This window comes from Peromyscus californicus, unplaced genomic scaffold, assembly GCF_007827085.1.
Source record: "Peromyscus californicus insignis strain IS unplaced genomic scaffold, ASM782708v3 Scaffold_13__1_contigs__length_99412109, whole genome shotgun sequence".
Classification (NCBI taxonomy): Eukaryota; Metazoa; Chordata; class Mammalia; order Rodentia; family Cricetidae; genus Peromyscus; species Peromyscus californicus.
Window position 1 is genome coordinate 6,056,770 of NW_026294424.1, and position 26,710 is coordinate 6,083,479.

Below are 26,710 nucleotides of genomic sequence, written 5' to 3' on the forward strand. Positions count from 1 at the left end.
CCCAGTTCCAGAGCCCCTCCCCTCCTCAGGCAGGGCCCGAGGCCAGATCCTGGCTAGATATCCCGGACCTCCTCAGGATCGCCCACCCGAGCCCCCGCAGCTCGCGCAGCTTCCGCACCAGAGCTCTAGGCGCCAGCCAGCCAGCACCGCCGAGGAGCGCTCACCTGAGCCCGCGCCGCTCCGGAGGCTCCGCCCCGAGTCCCCGCCCCTTGCCGGTCCCCGCTCAGCCGGCCCTGGCCGCTCTAGCCTAGCCTCCGCCTTCGTCTCGGTGGCCTCGCCACTTCCTCCTCCGGGGCTTTGGGGGAGAGGGGGGCGTGGCGTCGAGTCTGACTTCACCTTCTGAGTTCCTGCTGGAGTTTCCCGCCTCCAGCTACAGTGCTTGCCTGCTTTGCAAAGGAAATTTGAAAACAGAGCCAGGACCTTCGTTTCAGACAGTGCTCTCGTAATAGGGGAAACTCAGGAGAGTCGACTTCTATCTCGCTGAGCTGCTTTTTTTTTTTTTTTTTTTCTTGTGTTTGACAATGTTAGTAACTCAACCTGGGTCCAGAGTGCTATTGAAAGCACAAAAGTCACAGGAAGAAGCTGAATGTGGTTGTGCACCCTGCTAATTCAGGTTCTCTGGAGACAGAGAGCTGACAGTTCCCTGTAGTTCAAGGCCAGATTGGGCTATGCAGCAAGAAAACGGGCTGTGTATAACTTGTGAGTTAACTGATTTATTGTAAACTGTTAAGTATAATTAAGAAATACAAGTTAACAGTCAGTCATGCTAACTACAAATGTCACATTTGCAGAGACAAGCTTGGAGGGAGAGACCAATTTGTATTTCTCATTATGCAGTCTTCTGTTGTCAAAATTAAGCCAAACGTGGTAACTCAAAACAAGTTTAAAGTAAACTTAGTTTATTTAATATAAAATAATATTCAATATCAGATGTGTAAAAAACTAGCTATGAATTATTGAATGCTTGAGTAAAATGAGTTAAATTTACAGTAGGCTTGGATGGTAGGAAGTCTTCAGGCCCTAGTAGTTCCCTTGGATGGGGCACAGGTCATCCAACCAGAGCAGGCTGCATGTTAACCTCATTATGGGACAAGGATGCCTGGGAAATAAGACCTGCCAGAAGTCTGCTGCTTTTGCTTCTGGCTAGGTAGGCCTGACCAACTCTGGCCACGTAGGCCAAACCAGGAAAAAACAAAAAACTCACTACTTATCTAAAGATGAATTACTCCTTATGTCTCCCGTGACAAGAGATGGATTCTCTCACCCATTGGAGTACCTCAGAGTCTGCACCCACATCCTAAATATCTCAAACAACAGAGAGGCGAATAGCAATTACACTCTGCCCTCAATGTCTCTGCACTGACATATGAGGATGCTGTGAACAGGGGAACCTTGTACCTAAGCCTACCACCTGACGTAGGTGAGGCCTGCATAATAGTTTAATTGGCCATGACTTCTACCCTGGCATTCAATTCTTCCTCTTAGTAAAAGCTAATTTCAGGGTCCTCACCCTAACCACCCTTGTTCTCTCATTAAAGGAAGATGCCAGATACTCTGTCATCAAACTCACAGCTTGAGAAAGTTATTCAGAACATCCAAGCCATGTCTTTGACAGTTGGTTTTATATCTGTAGAGTCAACAAATGATTCTATTAAGTGATGTCCCACGGCTTCAGATTCTTCAGGAAGAGATGACTTAGATGAAGGAGATTCTCTCCAACCTGGGCTCACCTGTGGTGCTTTAAGAGTATAACCTAGTCTCTATCGAAACAGAGAGGTCCAGGGCCAGTGCCTACAAGGAGGAGACAGGCTTTGGAAGTGGTACTTGTGGATGTTTTCCAATAAATTCCAAAAACCGAAAGCTCATTTAATTTGCTTATCTGGCTTTACAAATTATGCCTCTAAACCATTCTCTCTTTTTTTTTTTTAAAGATGTTGCTGTACCCACAGCTCTGTGTTTTTTGTTGTTGTTGTTTTGTTTTGTTTTGTTTTTTTAAGATTTATTTAGCCGGGCGGTGGTGGCGCATGCCTTTAATCGCAGCACTTGGGAGGCAGAGCCAGGCAGATCTCTGTGAGTTCAAGGCCAGCCTGGTCTACAGATTTAGATCCAGGACAGGCACCAAAACTATACAGAGAAACTCTTGTCTCGAAAAAAAAATTAAAAAATAAAAAAAGATTTATTTATTTATTACTTATATAGTGTTCTGTCTGCATATATTTCTGCAGGCCAGAAGAGGGCACCCAGATCTCTTTACAGATGGTTGTGAGCCACCATATAGTTGCTGGGAATTGAACTCAAGACCTCTGGAAGAGCAGCTAGCGTTCTTAACCTCTGAGTCATCTCTCTAGCCCACCAATCTATTTTTAAATAAAATGATGTTAAGAAATATGCTTCTACCAGGCAGTGATGGCACATGTCTTTAATCCCAGCACTCAAGAGGCAGAGGCAGGCAGATCTCTGAGTTCAAGGGGCCAGCCTGTTCTACAAAGTGAGATCCAGGACAGCCAGGGCTACACAACACAGTGAAACCCTGTCTGAAAAAACAAACAAAAGAAAGGAAGAACGAAAGGAAGGAAGGAAGGAAAGAAAGAAGGAAGGAAGGAAGGAAAGAAGGAAGGGACTTCTGCTTAGCACAAGACACAGGGACCAGACAAAAATTCCTTTTGGTTCCTTGCCACTCTGGTTCCTCCCCTTGATGACTTCCATCCTCCTTTATTACATATTATATATATTAATATACTCATACTTAATGTATTACCCTGTCTTTTACATGTTTTACTGAATTTCACCCCATACCCAAACAGAATGTTCCATGTAAGCTCTCCCATTGACTTTCTCCCTACAACAGCTCCATTTGTTCCTAACATATCTAAAAAAAGACCTTTTAGATGATGTCAATAAACTGGCTGAAAGGGAATTTCATCCCTTTCATCAGGGTCCAAATATTATTCTTTACATTTGTCCTCTATTCTCTCCTGTTCCCTTCCTTTGATGCTCTGTAGTTCCCTGCTACTTCTGCTAGCTTGTTTTGGCACAGGAGTCCTGGCAATGGGACTAGTCACTGTCACCCTGAATCAACTCCAAGCCCACTTAAGTCTCACTGGGTTACACTTGTCTCCCCTCCCTCCCTCAACGTTCCAGGGAAATCTCTCAGTTTTACTCTATAACAAAATCAACTGCTTACAGCCCTTTAACAATTCTTTTTCAAAAGTCTCTTTAGGAATACAGGATGACAATCGCATAATCCATTCACAGCTGATCAAGTTAAACTCTCCTGCTAAGTGACCAGAGGACCCGCCTCTTCAATGGACCACCCGCCTCCAACAACATGATTCATCACAGCCGATCAAGTTAAAACTCTCCTCCTGCTAAGTGACCAGAAGACACCCCCCTACACACACTTCAGTGGGCCCATAACTACCCCCTCTGACAAAGACCCTCCTCAGCAGGAAAACAGCGCTCCTTTTCTCTGTATCCTAGAGTTTGGAACGATAGTTTCCTGCTGAAAGACTACACCTCCCAGGTTCCCTTGCGGCCAGACGAGGGCACTCCGGAACTGAGAAACTACAGGAGGGAACGTATAACAGGTGAGGTAGTCATTTATACCCCTATAAAGGTCGTAGCCGCCTTCTTCCCGGAGTATCCTCTCATCTGTCTGCCTGTACTGAGTCATTTTCTTATCTTATTCTCTTATGGTATGAGGTGTTCTCTCATCCCCCCTCATAGCGTGGGACGTATGGCTCATCCCTTCACGTGAGTGAGATTGTGTCCCCCTTGCAGTTTGTCCGCCAATAAACACCGTTCTGCCCACAGTCAGACTTGCCTCTCGCTTTCTGCCTTTCGGTCTCCTTTAAGCCACCCTCTGAAATCTACTTCTGTGTGTGTGTGTGTGTGTGTGTGTGTGTGTGTGTGTGTGTGTGTGTGTGTGTAGGAGGGTGGTGTTATAAACTTAAGACAATGGAAAATTTCTGCTTGAAAGTGTCCACTGTGCAAGTCTCTATAAACCCAAACCCTAAGACATTCCTAGGCTTCTGTGATCCCTTGGTTGTTGATTAGTTCTGGGGATTGAACCCAGGGCCTTGGGCATGTAAGGCCAGCGCTTGTCCCACAGAACTGGAGATTGAAAACTAAATCAGTGAATGCTAATCAAATATCATTGAAACAGTCCCAACTCTTTAACTTCCTCCAATAATTAGTGACAATAGCTATGGTTTTTATGATAACTTAAAATTTTAATTTCAGCCGGGCGGTGGTGGCGCACGCCTTTAATCCCAGCACTCTGGAGGCAGAGGCAGGCAGATCTCTGTAAGTTCGAGGCCAGCCTGGACTACAGAGGGAGTTCCAGGAAAGTCGCAAAGCTACACAGAGAAACCCTGTCTCGAAAAGCAAAACAAAAAAATTTAATTAAAAAAAAAAAAAGCTACCCACTAGGGGAGATAGTTGAGTGGGTTGCCAGACAGGCTGACTTCCATCACAGAACAGTAGCATGCATCTGTAACACATCCCTACCACTAATTGAGAACCACACCCACCCACCCATCCACCCCTGGCAGAAAAAAAAAAAAAAAAGCCTAAGGGCTAGCTAGCCTGGAGAACTCCATGCAGCAGAAACTAGAAGGGAGAGTTTGCCTCAAAATGAAGTGCACTGTGGGATTGGGCACAGTATGACTGATGACGTTGTTCACATACTAAGCACATACACCTAAATAAATAGCTGCTGTGACTTCACAGACATCTTCCTAAACTTTCTATTGTATCCTGACTAGACAGTAGACACTAAGGTACTTCACAGACGGACAGTGACAAGCTGAGGAGAAGCTTGGCAGGGCCGATCCCAAGCTCATGCAGGCCAGTTTGATATGTGAAACCAGGGCTGGCCCAAGCCCCTATTTACTGGGACATCTCTCTCTTTAAGGGAAAAGAGTTAGGTGACTTATGATCCTATTCTGTAGCTAGACTGGCGTTGAACTCATGACAGTGCTCCTGCTTCAGCCTTCCACCAAATTCTGCCCATGCCTGGTGCACTTGCCTCCTGCTTCCTCACTTTCTGTTCTCTTTCTTTCTCTTGCTGCCTCACACACACCAGGCAAAGCTGTCTCTCTGCATGCAACCTCAGCCTGGTGTCTGACCTGTGCCACTCTTCCAGCCTCCTGCTTCATTCTGGATACTGTTTTATAACCAGAACTAGTGTCTTCCGTCATAACACTGCCACGTGTCTTCTGACCATGCTGACTACTAATCTAAATGACATCTTTGCCTCCAGTTAATTACAGCGCTTTTGAAAAAATTTTTTCCAGCTTTAACACAAGCTGTAGGTTTCCAGTGTTTTTCAGAAAAAAAATACATATATATTGAAAGGACCAAGCAGATGCCATAACAGGCTGCTCAGTCTTCTCTCAGAGATCAGGCCTCAATTTCAGTTTCCTGAGACTTGAGCAAGCAGTTTCTGGGAGGGCCATGAACAAAAGACTGCTCAAAGTTTAGCCAGATGTTTACTTTCTGGGGCCCCTCACCAACTTAGAGTTATGTGCAGTACGTGCTTGACCAGCCAGCCTCCATGGTGGCTCAAGGACAAAGCCTGGGACTTGTGCTGGACTGCCCCCAAAGTAATAAATTGTAACCACCAACCAGTAAATTCAAAGGTTACATACCCTCACCCAATTAAAAGAGAACAGAGATAAAGATAAACCAATCCGAGTTGCACCCGTGCAAAACTCCCCCAACCCCCCTGAAGGGCTTGTGGATTTTACCTTTAAAAAGCCAGCCACACAAAGAAAAAGCAAGTTCCTCCTGGCCTCACGACTACGAGTGAGTGCTTTGGATCGAGCTTCCCTGTCCGCGGCTTGTAAACAGAAATAAACCATGCTAATTGCATTCTGAACCTAAGGTCTGTGGTGGTTTGTCTTTGGGGTCCCAATCTGGGCATAACAATATATATATATCGATATATATATATTGATATATATATATCAAAAACACTATAAAACAGAGAATTTGGGAGTGGGCCAAAGGGCCTCCCATAGCACAATAAGTACAGGTTCCCATGGTGGTATATACCTATAATCCCATCACTGGAAGAATTTAAGGCCAGTCTGACCTACCTAGTGAGAAATTGTGAAAAGGGGAAAGAAAAAGACATTAGGGGAAAAAAAGCCACATGGTGGTGGCGGCGGCGGCGGCGGCGGCGGTGGCACCAGCAGCACACAACTTTAATCCCAGCACTTGGGAGGCAGAGGCCAGAAGATCTCTTGAGTTCAAGGCCAGCTTGGTCTGCCGAGAGTTCCAGGACAGCCAGGGCTACACAGAGAAACCTGTCTCGAAAAACCAAAAGCAACAACAACAAAAAGTTAGTAGAGTTTATAAAGAGGCCACTTTTTTACAAAAAGAAGGAAACGAAAAAAGATGGCTAGCCATGTCTGCATAGTGAGTTCCAGGTCGGCCTGGGCTCCATAGGGAGAACCCTATTACAACATTCCCTATCCCCCACCCCCTGAGAGAGAGAGAATTAAAAATAAAAACTTAGTAAGATGAAGAATATTTTCATGTGATTTAAGAGAGTGAATGAGCTAAACACGTTTGTACAGGCCTATTATCCTACTGCCCAAAAGGCTGAGGCAGGAAGAGTTGGAGGCCAGCCTGGTCCACAGAGCAAGTTTCAGACTTGCCTGAACTAGAAAGTGAGATCCTGTCTCAAAACAATGAAAAGTAAAACTAACCAAATAAGTAAAATAAAAACACAGCTGGACATGGTGGCACGTGACTTTAATGGGCGCTTGCTGACAGTTTCAGAGGGTGAGTCCATGAATGTCATGGCAGGGAGAATAGCAGCAAGTAGACAAGCAGGGTGCTGGAGAAGTAGCTGAGAGATTGACAAGCATGAGGGAGGGAGGGAGAGAGAGAGTGTTAGGATTCTGCCACTCTTCCAGCTGCATGACCACGCATGCGTAATTCAGTAGTCAAGGGGACTTACATCTTACATCATCAGTGTGCCCAGCGTGGTTATGCAATCTGCACATGCATGGCTAGCTCCGTAAGCCTACCTGTGCATGTGCAGGGAAATCCATAAAAAGCGGATCACAGACTCTTCCCGTCTCTCTTCTGCACCCCCCCCCCCCACGTGTCTTTCACAGGCCAGGCCTGGTCACTCTCTTCTGTTCCCCCCGGCCCAATAAAGGTCTGATACTGGGTTTGGTCGTGCCTCATAATGACCTTTCCTCACAGGGTAAAAGTGCTGCATTTAAAACCATAAGAGAGGGAGAGAGAGAGAGAGAAAGAGAAAGAGAGAGAGAGAGAGAGAGAGAGAGAGAGAGAGAGAGAGAAAGAGACTAGCACAAGCTAATTGGGAATGGTTTGGGCTTTTGAACCTCGACGTCAACCCCCAAGGGTACACCTTTTCCAGTAAGATCCCATGTCCTAATCCCTTCCCTGTTTCACTAACTTCGGAACAAGCATTCAAATATATGAACCTATGGGGTCATTCTCATTCAAACCCCTCAGCCAGTCTCTACTACATAGAGTCCTTTTCAAAAACAAAATAAACAAACAATAATTAATACAAAGATTTCGTGATGAGAAAATAATAAAAATGAACGTAAAGTGAATAATGGGATTGATTATGCAAAGCCATACTGGATCTTGAGACAAAAGGAAAAGCCAGTAATGTTCAATTTTTCAGATTCTATTGTAAAGTTGTGCAATTGCCTGTGAACATACTTAATATGGATTAATATGCAGGGTGGTGATGGAGCACACCTTTAATCCCAGCACTGGGGAGGCAGAGGTGGGTGGATCTCTGTGAGTTTGAGGTCAGCCTGGTCTGTAGAGTGAGTTCCAGGATAGCTAGGGCTACCCAGAGAGACCCTGTGAAACACTCCCCCCCAAATTCTAATTCACTTTAAGAAATTTTTTATTTTGTTATTTTTATATTTATATGTATATGTGTTTTTATCTGTGTATCTATTGGTGGGGGATGCCCACGGAGTCTAGAAAAGGGCATCAGGTCCTCTGTGTCTGGAGTTAGAAGCGGTTGTGAGCTGCCACCTCATATGGGTTCTGCAAACCCAACTCTGTCCTCTGCAGGAGCACCAGCCTCAACTGCTGAGTGTTCTCTCCAGCTCCTTCAAAATGTTTCCAAGTGAATTTTTAGTTAATTATTTTTTGTTTGTTTGTTTTTGGTTTTTTGTTTTGTTTTGTTTTTGAGACAGGGTTTCTCTGTTTAACATTCCTGGCTGTCCTGAAACTCCATTTGTAGACCAGGCTGACCTGGAACTCACAGAACTCGGCCTGCCTCTGCTCTAACTCCTGGAGTGCTGGGATTAAAGTTGTGTGCCACACCACCTTACTAGTTAATTAATCTTTACGTCAGTATAGATTGGAAAAATCAGTAACTTATATGTAAACTATACTTATATATGAACTGCATATGATTTCTTTCAGCCCAAAGAATAAATACTAGGGTTGGTATATGAATTTGTGTATTTTTAGTCCTAACGCTGAGAAAAACCACTATCTCGGGCAAAATGCATGCTCACTGGCTCAAAGCTATGTTTAAAAAATTATTTTTTAATTATGTGTTTGTGTGTATGGGATGTTTGAGTGTGGGTATGGAGGCCAGAAGCAGGGGCTCTGGCTGGAGCTGGAGTTATAAGCTGCTGTGAGCCTCCCAGCAAGGTTGCTAGGAACTGACCTCAAATCCACTAGGAAAGCAGGACATTATCCTGTTTTAACACTGAGCTGCCTCTCACAGATCTTTTCTGTTTGTTTGTTTGTTTTTTGAGTCAGGGTCGCACTGTTCTGGAACTCACTGCGGTGACCAGACTGGCCTGGAACTCATAGAGATCCTCCTGCCTCTGCTGGGGTTAAGGAGTGCACCATCAAGCCTCGGCTCACTCCGCAGATCCTAATCAGAGAAAAGGTAACTACAGTTTTCCCCAAAGCCTTCATCACTTGCCCGGCTTTAGGAAACTATAGGTGTCTGTTGTCTATTTGTAAATCATGTCTGTGATTTGGGGAAGTTGATTTTTCTATGGATATATTTAATCCTCCCAACACTTTTTCCATTCTAATCTCTGCCAGACACTTTTTTTTTCCTTCCGTGACAGGGTTTCTCTGTGTAACAGTCCTGGAACTAACGCTGTAGACCAGGCTGGCCTCGAACTCACAGAGACCTACCTGCCTCTGACTCCCAAGTGCTAGGACTACAGGCGGCGTGCGCCACCACTGCCCGGTCAGCCAGACACTTCTTTAGGTGTTGTGATATAGTGCTGAAGAAAACAGGCGAGGATGGGAAGGGACAGGCAACAATAAGAGATGAAATGCGGTACTTTCAAAGCTGAAGTGGCAGAGAAATAATAACGAAGTGTAAGCAACTACTTTCCGGGTGTATCGTTTAGGTTTAGGAGCCAGTGTGATTAGAAGCATCCGGAGAATGGTGTGATTGTAGTTATTAAAAGGTATCACGATCTGCCAGGATGGTGGCAGCTGTCCACGTCACAGAAATGGATCGGACCATAGCACTGGTAACAGTTGGAGACAGGAACTGGGCCAAACGGTGTGTTTCTCTTTAAGAGCCAGTAGGATGGGGGCGGGGCTGAGTGTGTTTGGGGCTAGCCGAGGGCGGAGGTACCGGCTGGGAAGAGCCGCCCTCCCGAGTGCGCGCGCGCGCTATGCGGGGGCGGGATCAAGACCCGTCCGCATGGCTGGCTTTGGCCCCGGATGAGGAAGTGCGGTGGGGTTGGGGGGGGGAGGCGGACTGTAGAAGCGGTGGAGGCCGGAGCGCCCTCGGGCCTCGGCTCCAGAAGATCTGGTGGAGTTGGCGGCGGCGGGGACAGTGGGGACCCAGGCAGCCGAGGCCAAGGTGGCGGGATGAGCACGAGCCGCGGAGCAGGCCACAGGGTAAGAGGCCCGGGCGGCCCCACGGCGCCCTGGGGGTTCTCTGCGGGATGGTGCTGACTAAAGGGGGTCCGGGCCCCCAGCCTTTCGGGGGCGCTGAAGGGCACCAAAGCTGCGTCGTTAGTGACAGAAACACCCACAGACATCGAGGAGACCAGGCCCCATGTCGCTGGGAGAAAACAGCTTCTCAGAGTCCTGGCTCCAGGGAAAAGAGGCTCCCTTTCAACCTCCATCTGCAAGGGACCCCCCCCCCCCCAACTTCTCTCCTTGGAAAGGACGACGCCCCTTGTCAGCATATGCCTTTCTTCAGCTCTGGTCCATTTGTCAGTGAAGGGAGACCCGTTTATGGTGCAAAGGGAATTCTTTATCCTAAGGATTTAAGAGGTAATCCCCAAACAACCCCCACTTTGGTCAACGTCTTCCAAGTGAAGGAGATTCTCAACTTCCTAAAAAGTAACAGAGGTATCTTTCTTTTCTGCAAAAAAACAAAAAGCAAAAAATACCAAAAAACAAAAACAGATTGTCTTCTCTTCATTTTTCCCCTGCACCTCAAGATAAAGAGAGGAAGGCCCAGAATTTATGTTATTGCAAGTCAGCCCTTTTCCCCTTCCCCCAATCATGTCCACCAAGGGAGCTTTGCTTTTTGTGTTTTTATTAGTCCTTTTAGTGTTCAGTGAGCTGCTCTTCCTCTTTTGGAGTGTGATATTTGCAAGTTTGTATCTCCCACTTAACACCTTTGTGACCTTGACTCATCCCCTGTCAGTTGCAGCCCATCTCCGACCTGGTGCTTTCTCTCTGAATTGTCATGAGGGCTGAGGGAAGTTTTGTGAAAATGCTTAGTGCACAGTGAACTTTTGGTCAGTTGTTGCTATTGATTTGTTAAGAAAGAAAAGTCATGTCCTGCTGAAAGAAGCAGATGTTCTTGTGAATGTATCCTCCATCACAAATGTTTTCCACCAGAAAGACTTTTCCCACACCCCTGTGATAAAGGACATCTCTCTTTTTGGATCCTACTGTACTGTACCCCCCAAGTTAAGAAAGAGAGCATTAGTGAGTAATCACAAGAAAAGAAAGATTAATTTTTGTTGTTGTTTTTCAAGACAGGGTTTCTCTGTGTAATAGCCCTGACTGTCCTGGAACTCTTTTTGTAGAACAAGCTGGCCTCAAACTCATAGAGATCCACCTGCCTCCCGAATGCTGGATTAAAGGCCTGAGCCACCACCTGCTTTTTTTTTTTTTTTTTTTTTCCTGTGGATACAGGGTTTTTCCGTGTAGCCCTGGCTGTCCTGGAACTTGCTCTGTAGACCAGGCTGGTCTTGATCCATTGCCTCTGCCTCCTGATTTCTAGGATTAAATGTGTAGTTAGTATTTGGAAACGAGTTAATTTTTTTTTTTTTTCTCTAATAAGGTCTCAATACAGCCCAGGGTTAACTCAGACCCATTATGTACCGTTGGCTGACCTCCAGTCCCTGACCCCTGATAATCCTCCTGTCTCACCCTATAGAATGCTGCTATTTCAGACTTGTACCATCATGTGCCTCGTTTTGTGTGGTTTTTTTTTTTTTTTTTTTTTTTTTTTTTTGTTTTTTCGAGACAGGGTTTCTCTGTGTAGCTTTGCGCCTTTCCTGGAACTCACTTGGTAGTCCAGGCTGGCCTCAAACTCACAGAGATCCGCCTGGCTCTGCCTCCCGAGTGCTGGGATTAAAGGCGTGCGCCACCACCGCCCGGCGTGCCTCGTTTTGTTTTGAGAAAAGGTCTCATGTCACCCAGGCTGGCCTCAAATTTGCTGTATAGCCAAGCCTCTGATCCTCCTGCCTCCATCTCCCCAGTAAGAATTTTTTTTTTTAGACAGGGTTTCTCTATGTAGCCCTGGCTGTCCTGGAGCTCACTCTGTAGACCAGGCTGGCCTCTGCCTCCCTAGTGCTGGGACAAAAGGCGTGTGCCACCACCTCCAGGCACCCCAGTAAGATTCTTAAGAGGGAGGAAGCTTTATGCCAGAAGCCAGACTTTTTGTCCACCAAATCTATCTAGGTCTGCTTTTCTACTCCCCTCAATTGCTTTTGTGACAATTAAAAAAAAAACCCCAAAAACAAAGTTCCTCTTACCTACATATCGTCTCCAACCTCCAGCTCTCCTAAGAAAAGTAAGACTATCCTTTCCAGTCTGTAAAGTGGTGAGATGGTTTCTCTCCCCTTTCCCTTGATGAATGTATGAAAATCTTTCATTCATGGTCTCTTGTCAGTAGATATCAAGAGCATTTTCAGTTTCATCCGCTCTGTTGAAAGATGGCTCTTTTTTCCGAATGTTAATAAAAAAGGAAAGGGAAACAGTGCCTGACGCCTCAGAGACCCCCTGCACAGTTCATGTTTAAGAACTGGGTCCTTCTTGCCCGGCGGTGGTGGCGCACGCCTTTAATCCCAGCACTCGGGAGGCAGAGGCAGGCGAATCTCTGTGAGTTCGAGGCCATCCTGGTCTACAGAGTGAGATCCAGGACAGGCACCAAAGCTACATAGAGAAACCCTGTCTCAAAAAAACCAAAAAAAAAAAAAAGAACTGGGTCCTGTGTCGTGTGTGCTCTTCTGGTCTTGCTTTCTGCTTGCGTTGAGACCGTGTTTAGTGGTTTGTTGTTTTTCTTTAGAGACAGGGTCTTGCTGTGCAGCTCTAGCTGGCCCGATACTCACCGTTTATCCAAGTCTGTCCTCAAACTCTCAGCAATCACCTTGCCTCAGACAGAGGGATCACAGGTGTGAGCCAGTACTCCTGGTTTAGGGAGAGCTCGTTAAAAGATTCTTCTTTTTCTGTCCCTCAAGAAGAGGCCTCTTCTCCAAATTCCCTCAAGGAAGAATTGACTACAGTGTCTGAATGTCCCTGGTGGACGGACTGGCTGCAGAATCTGAATCTTTGGAAAAGAAAGCCTTTTTCTTAAGGTGAAAGGGGTGCTGGGAACTTCTGAGGGCCTGATCATTCTGAGTATTGTTCCTTGACACAAGCATGGCGGTGCCCAATGTTCTCTTCTTTTTTGTTTCTTCCTTTTTTTTTTCTTTCCTTGTTTTTTTGTTTTTTGAAACAGTTTTTTCTGTATAGTCCTGGAACGTCCTCTGTAGTCCTGGCTGGCCTCAAATTCAGAGGTCCACCTGCCTCTGCTTCCCAAATGCTGGGATTAAAGGTGTGCCCCAATGAACTAAAGAGAAGGCATTACTGTGGTACATTTTTCTATTCTGTTTTCTTTGTTTTTATAGTTCTCTATTCTGCTTTCATTGTTTAAAATTCGTTTGTGTGTGTGGGGGGGAGAGTTGATTGATTAGGAATGTTGCCACTGTAAATGTTTGGCATTGTAAAATATTCTAATGACACAGAGTTTTGATGTTAACTAATTCTTTCCTAGTAGGTTCTGTCATATTTTTTATCTTTGGTAGGGTAGGGGCTCACACTTCCAGATTACCTGAAGGCACACTGAAGAAAAGCTTTCTGTTTTTTCTTGTATGTAAAGTGTTCTTAAACTGCCTCAGATGTCCGTGAGTACCTCCTGAAGGCATTAGTTTGAGCCCTGTACTCCTGCTGACATCGGAAACAAAAGAGAAGTCATCTTTTTCGCAGTGGGATTTTCTTGGGATTATTTTGACTTGGTCATTTTGCATGGGGAGAATAAGCCCAGGAAAGTTCATTTAAACCGAAGACATTTCAGGCCGTGCAGCTTGTGAGTGGAGTCAGGATAGGGACACTGGCTCTAGCCCAGAGACTGAACTGTTCCCTATAGAGCTTTCATTGGAAACACATGAGAGGTCACTTGTTATAATAGCTCTTCCCCCTTTCTTTCTTTTTTTTTGTTTTGTTTTGTTTTTCCAGACAGGGTTTTCTATGTATCTCTGGCTGTCCTGGAACTCACTCTGTAGACCAGGCTGGCCTTGAATTCAAGAGATTCACCTGCCTCTACCTCCCAGATTCTGGGATTAAAGGTGTGTGCTATCACCACCCAGCATTACATTTTATTTTATGTATATATGAGTGTTTTGCTTGTGCGCCTGGTACCTGCAGAGGCCAGAAGAGGGCATCACATTCCCTGAGCCAGAATTACAGACCATTGTGAGCTGCCATGTGAGTGCTGGAATCAAACCCAGATCCTCTGGAAGATTGGTTCTAACTGCTGAGCCATCTCTCCAACCTGCTAAGAGTCATTCTTAAGTGAATGGGTTAATTTTTGCTCAAACCTTAAACTAGGTAATGACCTGGTATTCTTCCCTAGTATCTTGGTTATAAGTCATTGAGAAGGTTTGTAAATAAATCCCTGTCTCTATTTTATAAACATGTTACTTGTTCGTTCTTTTTTTTGTTTTTTGGTTTTTTTTTTTTGAGAGAGAGTTTCTCTGTAGCTCTGGCTGTCCTAGAACTGGCTCTGTAGACTAAACTAGCTTGTTCTTTGCTTTTTACTACACATTTATTAAGGATTTTTTTTGATGGTTTTTCAAATTTATTAGGGATTTAATCTGAGAACTTTGATAGTTGAGACAGAGGGCTGACAGTGAGAAAGAATAATAAAAATAAAAGGCTAATCCTTGCTAGTTATGTATTTAGCAGTTTTTTTGTATTTAGATCTGGGAGACTGATAAAAGCCATGTAATGTAACTCATACTATTTGTTTTTTGTTTATTTGTTAGCTCATTTTTTTGTGTTGCTGGTGCTCAGACCTAGGGTCTTATACCTTCCAAACAAATGCTTTCCATCGAAATACAGCTGAGATACAGTAATCACTAATGTACAATATACAAATGGGTTATTGTTGAGCACATCTCCTAGGCAACACTGTTAATATGTGGTTCATTAGTGGGGGTTTAAGGCGGGTTCTCATGTAACCCAGGTTGGCCTGGAACTTCTATGTAATGGAGTGCCATCTTAAACTCCTGAGCAGCCTGCCTTTCCTTGCCTTTTTTTTTCCTTTTTGGTTTGTCAGGGTTTTTCTGTGTAATAGCCCTGCTATTCTGAACTTGCTTTAGACCAGGCTGGCCTCAGACTGCCTTTTCATCTCGAGTGCATGAGATTAAAAATGTGCGCTACCACACCTGGCCTTATACAGATACATAAACGTGTGCAAAATGCTCATACACACAAAATAAAAATAAAATACATAGAACAGCTGAACTGTTAAATACTCCACCTCAAATATCAGCCTTGTTAAGATGTAATTCATCAAGATACAATTCATCTGGACTAGAGATGGTCCTCAATGGTAGAGTAAACTAACCTAGCATTTCTGAAGCCCTGGGCTTGATCTTAAGCACCACAGAAACAAAAAACAAGTAAAAAGCCATGTAAAAACATGTAGAAACTAACATAGCTTGCTTGTTTAAACTGTACAAGTCTATGCACTTTATAGTACAGCCATTACTGTGATCAATTTTAGAACTTTATTTTTGGTGGCTTTTATTTTGTTTTGCTTTGAGACTGGGTCTTTCTAAATATTCCTGGCTGTGCTGGAACTCCCTATGTAGACCAGACTATCCTGGAACTCAGGGAGATCCGCCTGCCTCTGCCTCCTGAGTGCTAGGACTAAAGATGTACTCCACCACATTTGGTTCAGAACTTTTTAAAAAAGATTTTGTGTGCTTGAGTGTTTTGCCTGCAGTGTCTACAAGCATCAGAAGACAACATTGGGTTCCCGGAACTAGATTTAACGGAAATCAGCCACTATGTAGATAGATGCTGAGAACCAAACCTGGGTCCTTTGCAAGAGCAGCCAGTGCTCTGAACCACTGAGCCATCTCTCCAGCCCTAATTTTAGAACTTTTTCTTTTACTTGCTTACTTATTTATTTATAATGGAGACCAACCAAGTCTCACTGTGTACCCCTGCGTAGGTTGGAACTCTCTGTGTAGACCATACTGGCCTCAAACTCTTCCATTTGTGTGGTTCACTTTGAAGGTTGTTGGGTCCTTTGGAGGTGGTTGTGATCTACCGTATGGATACTGGGAACTGAACTCGGGTTCTTTATAAGAGTAGCAAGTGCTCTTAACCACTGAGCCATCTGTCCAGTCCCCAAACAGTTTTATTCCAGAATGAAACTGCGCATTCCCTGTCACTTTGTGATGGCCCAATTCTTTTTTCTTTTTTTTTTTTTTAAAGATTTATTTATTTATTTATTATGTATACAGTGTTCTACCTGCACATATCCTTGCAGGCCAGAAGAGGGCCCCAGATCTCATTACAGATGGTTGTAAACTACCATGTGGTTGCTGAGAATTGAACTCAGGACCTTTGGAAGAGCAAGCAGTGCTCTTAACCTCTGAGCCATCTCTCCAGCCCCGATGGCCCAATTCTTTTCCCTAAGTAACTACTAATATCCACTTTATAGATTTGCCTGTGCTTGAAATTTCATAGAAATAAGGCCTTAAAATTCGTGGTTTCGCCGGGCGGTGGTGGCGCACGCCTTTAATCCCAGCACTCGGGAGGCAGAGCCAGGTGGATCTCTGTGAGTTCGAGGCCAGCCTGGTCTCCAAAGCGAGTTCCAGGAAAGGCGCAAAGCTACACAGAGAAACCCTGTCTCGAAAAACCAAAAAAAAAAAAAAAAAAAAAAAATTCGTGGTTTCTCTAACAGGATTCTTATACTTAGCATAGTAATTTCAAAGTCTGTCTATTTTGTGATCTCTTGGTACTTTGTTCCTTTTTATGGCTTAATATTTCTTAGAATAACTAGACAAATATTTTGTTCATCCACTTATCAATGGTCATTTGTATTTGTTTCTATTTTTTGTCCACTGTGAATAGTTCTGCTAAGAATGTTTGTGTCCAGTGTTTTGTAGACATGTTTTTCTATGCGTATACCCAAGAGTGGACTTTTTGAATCATAATGGTAACTGTGATCAAAGGAACAGTTGGTTGGTTGTTTTTGTTTTTGTGTTGTTGTGTTTTTATCCTCTGTGCTAAGGATGGGAAAACCCCCCCCATATTTTTTTTTATTTGTATGTATGTGTGTGTCTGTGCACATGCATGTGGTAGCCTCAGAGACCAGAAGAGGAATTGGATCCCCTGGAGCTGGAGTTACAGGAGGTTATGGTATGCTCAGTGTAGTTGCTGGGAACCTGACAATGGCCTTGTGCAGGAGCAGTGCTCATTCTGAACTCTGGAGCCATGTTTTCACCTCTGACTCAGGCAAGCACTTTCACTGAGCCCCAGCCCAAGGAGACAGAATTGAGTTTTCCTCAGCAGAGAAGCTTCGAGGAAGGGTGACATCATCAAGGAAATGAAACCTAGGAAGAAAGTTATGGGGTAGCTTTTGAGAACACCCATATCTCCCTGGTAGGTATGGGAGAAAGAGGTCTTGAACACAAGGTGGCAGCGACCCAAGAAGCCTGTGTGCACCCGTCAATTCGTTTTCTTTGATGGAGAGTGGCTGTGTATCCCGGGTTCGTGAACGCACAGCCCTGCTTGCTCAGGTGCTGCGGTTGCAGGTGTGTTCTTCCCACAGGGAGATGCACTTTTCACATGGCTTGATTTACACTATATATATGGATGGTGTATGTGACTGTGGGCCTGTGTTTACCACAGTGGGTATGTAGAGGCCAGAGGACAACTTGGGGGGTGGGTCTCCTTCACCTTGTGAGTTTCAGGGATTGTGTTCAGGTCAGCGGGCTTGAAAGGCAAGCAGTTTAACTGCTGAGCCATCTTGGTGAGGCATCCTTACACTGTTTTTTCCTGTACTTACTCCACTTATGTGCGTTGTGATAACTAGGAAGAGGAATCCAAACCAAGTTAAAATTGAATATTTCCTACTTCCTTTTGGCATCAGATAGCAATTCCAGTTTATTTCTGCTAACTCCCATGTACATAGACAAATGACCTAAAATCTAAAGTGCCTTCAGAAATATCCAGTAGCTACAGAGAGGAAGATTCTAACTCTGAAAGGAATAAATTAGTCCCCCCACTGTTTTTTAAAGATATTTATTGATTTTTAGTTGTTTGTATTTGTATTTTATGTGTGTGTGTGTGTGTGTGTGTGTGTGTGTATGTGTGTGTATGCTGAGTGTATGTACGTGTACCGTCTGAATGCAGGTGACTGTAGAGGCTGGAAGACAGTGGCAAGTTCCTGGAACTAGAGTTAGATGTGGCTGTGAGCCACCACATGGGTCCTCTGCAAGAGCGGCCGTTGCTCCAGCCCCACAACATTGTTTCTAGATGGAGAATCTATGGGTTTTGCATGTTTCTTCTGTATATAGTAGTATAATAGTGGATCTCTCCTGGGTAATTTAGGGCTTCTCTCTCTCTCTCTTCTTTTTCTATGTTTTTTGAAACCAGGTCTTCCTGAGTGACCCAGGCTGGTCTTGAACCCTAGGTTCTCCTAGCTTCAGCCTCCTAAATGCTAGGATTATTACCGTGAGATTAATGATTTGGGCAATATTTATTTATTTATTTATTTATTGGTTTTTCGAGACAGGGTTTTTCCATGTAGTTTTGGTGCCTGTCCTGGATCTCGCTCTGTAGACCAGGTTGACCTCGAACTCACAGAGATCCACCTGGCTCTGCCTCCCGAGTGCTGGGGTCAAAGGCGTGCGCCACCACCGCCCAGCTATTTTTATTTATTTTTATTTTGTGTGCATTGCTGTTTTGCCTGCATGTATGTCTGTGTGAGGGTGTTGGATCCTGGAGTTAAAGATACTTGTGAGCTGCCATGTGGGTGCTGGGAATTGAACCCGGGTCCGCTGGAAGAGTAGTCAGTGTTCTTAACAGTTGAGCCATCTCTCTAGCCCTGATTTAGGCAGTATTATTTATTTATTTATTTGGTTTTTCAAGACAGGATTTCTCTGTTTAGTCCTTGATGTCCTGGAATTTACTTTGTAGACCAGGCTGGCCTTGAACTCAGGGAGATCTACCTACCTCCAGCTCCCTTATGCTGGGATTAAAGGCGTGTGCCACCACTGCCCTGCTTTGTTTTTTGTTTTTTGTTGTTGTTGCTTTTTTTTTTTTTTTTTTTACTTGTGAGTGCTCTTGTCTGTCTAGAGGACATCAGATCTCATTATAGATGATTGTGAGCCACCATATGGTAGCTGGGAATTGAACTCAGGACCTTGGAAGAGCAGCCAGTGATCTTAACCGCTGAGCCATCTCACCAGCCCCTTATTCATTTTTTTTTAAGTTAATGTATATGTGTGTGTCCTTGCATTAGTTTATGTACACCACAAGCATTCAGGTGCCCTCAGAGGCCAGAGGGTGTCAGATCTCCTGGAGCTGGAGTTACAGCTGATTGTGAGCTAACTGATGTAGGTGCTGGAATCTAGATCCTCTGTAAGAACAGTAAGCGCTCATAACCAGAGCCATATCTCTCCAGCCTTCAAATTAGGTAATTTTGGTTTTGAGACAAAGTTTCACTATACAGCTCTGACTGGCCTAGAACATGCTATGTAGACCTGGCTGATCTCAAACTCAACATACAGAGTTCTGCCTTCCTCTGCTTCCCAAGTGTTGATACTAAAGATGTGTGCCACCTCCCATCTAAAAGCAAATATTCCCTAAATCTTGTTTACTTAAGTGTTTAATTTTTATGTGTAAGTGTTTTGCCTGTTCTGTCTTGGACCACATATGTGCAGTGTCCATGGAATCCAGAAGAGGGTGTTTTGTCTCCTGGGAGTGGTGTTCTGGATGATAGTAAGCCACCTTGTGAGTGGTGGGAACGAGGCAACTAGTGCTCTTAAACACTGAGCCATGGCTCCAGTCCCTGGCCCAAGAATTTTAGAAAACCCTTTTTTGTTGTTTAAAAAAAAAAAAAAAAATTAGCATGTAGCCAGTACATCTTTTAATCCCAGCATTTGGGAGGCAGAGGTAGGTGGATCTCTGAGTTTGAGGCCAGCCTGGTCTACAGAGCTAGTTCCAGGACAGCCAGGGCTATACAGAGACACTCTATCAAAAACAAAAAACAAAACAACAACAAACAAACAAAAACTAACAAAAAAAGAACTAGCATGTGGCTTCGAGTGTGTTCTCTGTGCTCTCACTCTCTCTCCCCCAGCCCCTCCCCCACAAATGACCTAAGGCTTCATGCATGCTAGGCAAGCACTCTACCCCTGAACTATATTTTCATCTCTCTACTACTGCAAAATACTTAGGTGAAGTGTTTCAGCAAATAGCCTGTTTCTAGCAGTCAGTACAAGACATTTAGCCACCAACACAGTGGCAGTCCTCTGAGAGTCCTCCTCTTCCGTAGTATATCATATTAGGCTTGTCATTTTCTACCTCCTCGGCTGTGGTATTAAGATCTATAACGGGAAGGGGATACTGGCTCTGCTTAGCTCACGGGACTGTTCTGTGAATTAAATAGGTGGTTGCTATAAAAACTCTTGGAGAATCTCAAGAAGTTGAACAAAAGTCAAAAAGGATTCTGCTAAAGGAGTTGGGTTAGTTAGGAACTTGTCTTGTCTAGATAGATCTCAAGTTTGTAAAGGAATGGAATTGCATTTTCCGGTATCTTCCTTCAAAGAAGAAAGGTAAATGTATTAAAATTTCCAATATCCTTCAACATATATTCATTCACCAAAAATTTACTGATAGCTAAGACCTGAGTTTGATCCCTGGAACCCACATAAAAATGCCAGGTGTTAGCTGGGTGGTGGTGCCCCATGCCTTTAATCCCAGCACTCCGAGGCAGAGATGTGAAAGGTCTGTCTCTGTCCTGACAGCCAGCTCCCAAATAATGACATGGAGACTTATTAATTATGAAAGCTTGGCCTTGGCTTAGGCTTGTTTTTAACTAGCTCTTCTGACTGAAATTAGCCCATTCCTATTAATCTATGTTCTGTCATGCACTGCCCATCCTGCTTCCTCCAAGTCTCCTGCCTTCGCTCTCACAAGCCTAGATTCCTCCTCCTTCTTTCTCTCTCTGCCCAGAAGTCCTGCCTATTCCTCCAGCCTATCTATTGGCCAATAGTTTACCTTTTTATTATACCAGTCACAGTAATACATCTTCATACAGTATACAAATATTCCACAACCCAGAAGCAGGTGGATCTCTGTGAGTTTGAAGCCAGCCTGGTTTATAGAATGAGTTCCAGGACAGCTAGGACTCCATAGTGAAACCCTGTCTCAAAGAGATGAAGATTCTCTGGCTTGCTGGCCCTCCAGTCTAGCTTAATTGGCGAGCTCTAGACCAATGAGAGACTCTGTCTCAAAGGAGGTGGATAGTATTCCTGACGATGACACTGAAAACTGTCCTGTGCCCTCCATGTGCACCAGTGCACACACAAATACATATATGTAAAAAAACAGAAACCCAAACCTTCCTGAGGAATTGCCGTATGTCAAGCGCCTAGCCCGAGGTATATCTGTGAACAAGGGCGTTTAAGTTCATGCCTTGAAATCAGCTAGAGAAGCACCTCTATTTTCTAGTTGATATCAGGTCTGCTTTGGGGTGCACATTCATGTCTTTATTCTGTTTGCTCAATTTTCTTTCTGAATTAAAATTCTTTAAAAGATTTATTTATTTATTTATTTATTTATTTATTTGAGATATGGGTCTCTCTATGGAGCCTTGTCTGGCATGGAATTCACTTATATAGGCCAGGCTGGTTAAAAAAAAACAAAAAACAAAACAGAAATGTGTCTACCTCTGCCTCCTGAGTAGTGGGATTAAAGGTATGTGCCACCAGGCCTGGCTGTTCTGTATTATGTGTATTTATGTGTATCTATGCAGATGAGTGTAGTTTCCTAAAGATGCTGGAGGCATCAGATCCTCCTGGAGCTTGAGGTACTGATAGTTTTGAACTGTTCAGCATGGGTGCAGACTTGTGGGAACCAGACTCAGGTCATCTGCAAGAACAGTATACACTTTTAACCACTTAGCCATTTTGCTAGCACCCCCCTCCTTCCCCCACATTCTTTTTTTTTTTGTTTTTGGTTTTTCGAGACAGGGTTTCTCTGTGTAGCTTTGCGCCTCTCCTGGAACTCACTTGGTAGCCCAGGCTGGCCTCGAACTCACAGAGATCCGCCTGGCTCTGCCTCCCGAGTGCTCGGATTAAAGGCGTGCGTCACCACCGCCCGGCCTTCCCCCACATTCTTAAGATAGGAGCTCAATCTTAACCCAGGATAGTCTCGAACTCAGTCTGTAGTTGAGGCTGTTCTTGCACTTGATTTAATCCTCCTGTCTCAGCCTCCTGAATAATAGAATCACAGGTATGAGCCCCAACACTTGGTGGTAACAGTTAATTTTGGTGGTGTTGAGGCTTGAACTCAGGCTTTATATATCCTGAGTAAGTAAGTGCTCTACCACTAAGCTATGTTCTGTGCTTCACATTTAAACAGTATTCACAAGGCAGTATTTTAATTAAGGTCAATGATGTGCCTATTGAAGATTAAGATGTGTGTTTTTCCACCATTTCAATAGACATTTTGGTATTTGAGAATTTGAAGTTTTGAAGTTGAATCTGTTTTCCATTTTTTTTTGAGACAGAGTTTCTCTGTGTAACAGCTCTGGCTATCCTGAAACTCATTTTGTAGACCAGGTCCATCCGCCTGCCTCTGCCTCCTGAGTGCTGGGATTAAAGGCATGCACCACCACCACCACCACCTGGCTGTTTTCCATATTTCACCCCAAGTGAACTGAAATAGCTCTTTTTCCCTGTCAAGGTTTTAAACGTGTATCCCTTCCTTTGATTTGTGTCAGGGTAAACCATTGATGTAAGAGACTTGACTCCTAATCTCCGTCTGCCCTAATGCTGTTGTCATCTGGAGTAGAGACTCAGCCAGTCCCACTTGATTCCTCCATGCCTGCTGTGGTACAGGAGTTATACTCTGAACTCTCAGTCAGTGTCTCCAAAGAGCTTCATGCTGAGAAGGAGCCAAGTATGATTCCAGATAGAAAACCTGGAGCCTCAAGCTCTTCTAGAAGTCAGAGTAGGGCATCATTCCTGGAGCTGCAGAGGACCCATGCAGAAGGCTGTTGTGAAGAAACCTTTGAGACCTTGGATTATGGGGGCAAGATTGGGTGGTGCGGACTAGTGGAGCCCACAGCAAGAGGGCCTGTGGCTTTTGAGCTCTTGGATAGGGAAGAGAGAATCAAGAGCATGGAGCCAGAGGTCTTCAGAGATCAAGGAGACCGGGCCGAAGTTTTCCGAGACCCCTGTGAGGGAGCAAAGGAAGACCCATGCCAACATTCCACAGCTACTAAAGAAAAGATCTGCCCCAGTCAGGTAAGAAATGAGTCTTGATGCAGATCCGTTCAATGTGAGCGATGACACTGCAGATGATTAATCACAGATTCTGACAGGTAGCCTGTGACTTAGTCTTGAAACATTTTAAAAATAATTGTTTTTTATGTGTATAAGTGTTTTGCCTGTTCTGTCTTGTACCACATATGTGCAGTGTCCGTGGAATCCAGAAGAGGATGTTGTGTCTTCAGGGAGTGGTGTTCTGGATGATAGTAAGCCACCTTGTGAGTGGTGGGAACTGAACTCAGGACCTCTGGAAGAGGCAGCTAGTGCTCTTAACCACTGAGCCATGGCTCCAGTCCCTGGCCCAAGAAAACACTACTGTGCTCTCAATATTGCATGGATTATTGAGTCTCTAAAAATAATATAATATATTTCTTTTTTTAAATTTATTTTTATTTTATGTGTATTGGTGTTTTGCCTGCATGTATGTCTGTGTGAGGGTGTCAGATCTTGGAGTTATAGCCACCATGTGGGTGCTGGAAATTGAATCCGACTCCTCAGGAAAAGCAGTCAGTGCTCTTAACTGCTGCGCCATCTCTCCAGCCCCTCAAAATAATGTATTTCTACACATGATGTTAGATAATTATGTGTCAGGGCTGGGGAGATGGTTTAATTGGTAAAGCATCTGCCATGCAAAGTTCAGATCCTCTACACCCACATAAAAAAGCCAGGCACATCAGCATCTCAGTAGCAGAGAGAGCAGATCCTTGGAATTCGTTGGCTGGCTAACTGAGCCATATCTATGAGCTCCAGGTTCAGTGGAGACCCTGCTCAAAAAGCATGGTTGCAGTGGGTAATGGTGGTGGCACATGCCTTTAATCTCAGCACTCGGGGGAGGGGGGGCAGAGGAAAGTAGAACTCTGAATTTGAGGTGGTCTATAGAGTGAGTTCCAGGACAGCCAGTGCTACACAGAGAAACCCTGTCTTTAAAAAAAAAAAAAGTAAAAATCTTGACCTGGCTGTGGTGGTGCGTGACTGTAATCCCAGCACTCAGGAGGCAGAGGCAGGTGAATCTTTTGAGTCAAAGCTAGTCTGTTCTACATAGTGAGTTCCATGATAGCAAATGTCATACAGTGAAACCCTGTGTCAAAAACAAACCAAACAAAAAGACCTTTGCAAAAAAAAAAAAAAAGGGAAGGTGGAGATGGAAGACACCTGATAGCAACCTCTAGCCTCTGTATGTGCAGGCATGGGTAAGCACACGTACATGTACACACACCACCAACACATATAACACACATACACACAGAGAGATTTAGTGCTTGGGACACTGAGACATGAGGGTTGTTTGGAGTTGAAAACCAGCCTGGATTACACAGTGAGTTTGAGGCCAGCCTGGGGTACAGGAGGAAAAATGAGGAGTAGTAAGTGCCTTTGACTCCAGCACTCTGGAGGGGGAGGAAGGGGGACCAGAAATTCAAACTCACCAAGCTCCACCTGCCTCTGTCTCTCCAGTGCTGGGATTAAAGATGTGCGTCACCACCATCCAGCTTTGTATGTTTGTTTTTTGAGACAGGGCTTTTCCTTGTAGCTTTGGCTGTCCTAGAACTCACTCTGGAGGCCACACTGGCCTCAAATTCAGAGATCTGCCTGTCTGTGCCTCCTAAAGTGCTGAACCAGCTCTTTTTTAGTTTTAGCTTGTTTGATTTTGTTTTTGTGACAAGGTCTTTATTCTGTAGCTCAAACTGGCCTTTAATACAAGATAATCCTCCTGCCTCAACTTCTTGAGTATCAAAACTAGAAAAGTGCAGTACCATGCCTGGCTTTGTAGCCACATGGAGAATTTCACAACCTTACGTAATTCTAGTTCTAGGGGCTCCTATGTGTCTTCTGGACTCTTTGGGTACCAGACATGCGTGTGATGCACATACATGCATGCACTCACACATATACTTATACTTTTTTTTTTTATTGTAGTCTTAGCTGGCCTGAAACTTGTTATATAAACCAGTTTGGCTTTGAACTCACAGAGATCCACTTGCCTCTGTCTCTCAAGTGCTGGGATTAAAGATGTGTACCACCACACACAGCAACACATAAAACTTTTTAAAAAAATTAAATTATTAATTGAAGGATGGGAGAAAAGAATTAGCTGAAGTTGTAGATACTTCCAAATTACCTTGTTTGGGGGAAGTAGAATCCTCATGACTTTCAGTACATTGGAATGTTCCATGTTGTTGATGTAAATATATCTTTGTCTTAGTTTATTCCTACTCTGAAGAGACACCACGATCAAGGCAACTTCAGAAGAAAGTGTTTATTGGTTTCAGTTTCATAGGTTGAGTCATAAACATCTTGGCAGGGAGCATGATAGTAGGCAGGCAGGCCTGGTGCTGGAGCAGTAGCTGAGAGCTCAGATCTGATCCACAAGCAGGAGGCAGAGAGACAACTGGGAATTATGTGGGCTTTTGAAACCTCAAAACCTACCCCTTAGTGACACACCTCCTCCAACAAGGCCACAACTCCTAATCCTTCCCAACTAGTTCTACCAATGAAGGAACAAGTGTTCACTGGGGGCCATTCACATTCAAATCACCACCCCCTTCATAGATCTCTTTTTTTTTTCTTAATTATATATTACATTTTTAAGTGAGCTGCATAAACATAATACCCTAAACAAGAGTAGAAATATACATACAGTGTAACAAAATTAGCTTTAAATTTATATCAGTAAAGCAAAATCCATACTAATATAAAACATGTAAGATTAATAGTTTTTTAGATTAAAGTAGATTCAATAATTTACCATTTTATCTTAGCATTTCTATATCTCCCTTTTTCTTTTCAGAACAAAATCCCTGAATCTAATCTCCTTTGTTTAGCTTTTTTCCTGACCGTTATCCATAACAACTTGTAACCAACCCCCCTAAACAATAACAAAGATCCATAATTTATTTTTGGGAATGTGGGTGTAGTTCTCTAGATTATTTCCTGTTGATTGGGGGTGCTGGCAACCTTATGGGGAACCTGAGAAAATTTAGGATTATGGCTAGTCTTGACTGGAGTATTCTGTGAGCCTGGATCATCTCAGCCACTCTTCATATATCTCTTTATCAATTTCTGTACTACTTCTTCAGTTTCTTCTGTCTTCCAACTTCTTGGTTTGTCTCTGCTTGTTGAGACAAGTTCCTTTTTGTAGCCCAGGCTAGTCCTTTATTTCCCCATGTAGTCAAGGTTGACTTTGTACATCATTCCAAAAGAAGTACCTGGAGAAAACAGACTTAGAATTTTAACCTGGAGGTTCAGGTCAGTAGCTGAGCACTTGCCTGGCTAGCATGCAGGAGGTGCAGTTGCATCCCCTAGTGCTGCCAAAACAACAAACAAAACAATAAACACCTGCAGTTTTAACAGGTCGGTTAATATTGCTCATAGATTCAGTGGTAGAGCAGGGAGCCCTCCTGAGTTTGGTCCTCAGCAGAACAATAAACAAAACACAGAATTGGATCTATAGAATTGCTGCCAAGAAAAGAGGTTCTTCTTATCTGATCATCTGATTAACAGAACTGTCTTACCTGGATCAAGAAGAATTGTGTTCTACACTAGGGTTCCTCACTCTCCTCCATGTCATGTGCAGTAATGAATGCTCTTGTGGACAACAATTCACATGGGTAACAGAACCTGAAAACACACCA

General features: G+C 44.1%; 2 protein-coding genes and 1 long non-coding RNA gene across 27 annotated transcripts in view; 2 read left to right on the plus strand and 1 right to left on the minus strand.

Moving 5' to 3' along the window:
- Depdc5 (DEP domain containing 5, GATOR1 subcomplex subunit) overlaps positions 1-252 on the minus strand; it is a 127,961-nt gene extending 127,709 nt beyond the window's left edge. For 19 of the 20 annotated variants that reach the window (XR_008217676.1, XM_052736266.1, XM_052736265.1 and 16 more), the window contains exon 1: positions 119-185. The gene's annotated coding sequence lies outside the window, so the exon portion shown is untranslated. Of the gene's footprint in view, positions 1-118 lie in introns of all 20 variants that reach the window. The other variant, XM_052736253.1, reaches the window with a different exon arrangement.
- A 139-nt stretch (positions 253-391) lies between these two features.
- LOC128109117 (uncharacterized) lies at positions 392-3,816 on the plus strand. Its single transcript, XR_008217677.1, has 2 exons — positions 392-699; positions 3,212-3,816. It is a non-coding gene; the product is annotated as an uncharacterized LOC128109117 (long non-coding RNA).
- A 5,883-nt stretch (positions 3,817-9,699) lies between these two features.
- Positions 9,700-26,710, plus strand: part of Prr14l (proline rich 14 like) — a 78,690-nt gene continuing 61,679 nt past the window's right edge. For 5 of the 6 annotated variants that reach the window (XR_008217678.1, XM_052736276.1, XM_052736277.1 and 2 more), the window contains exons 1-2: positions 9,781-9,894; positions 22,532-23,057. Coding sequence is in view for 5 of the 6 variants with exons in the window: in XM_052736276.1 (XP_052592236.1) it covers positions 22,581-23,057 (477 nt within the window). In the remaining variant the exon portion in view is untranslated. Of the gene's footprint in view, positions 9,895-22,531; positions 23,058-26,710 lie in introns of all 6 variants that reach the window. The other variant, XM_052736280.1, reaches the window with a different exon arrangement.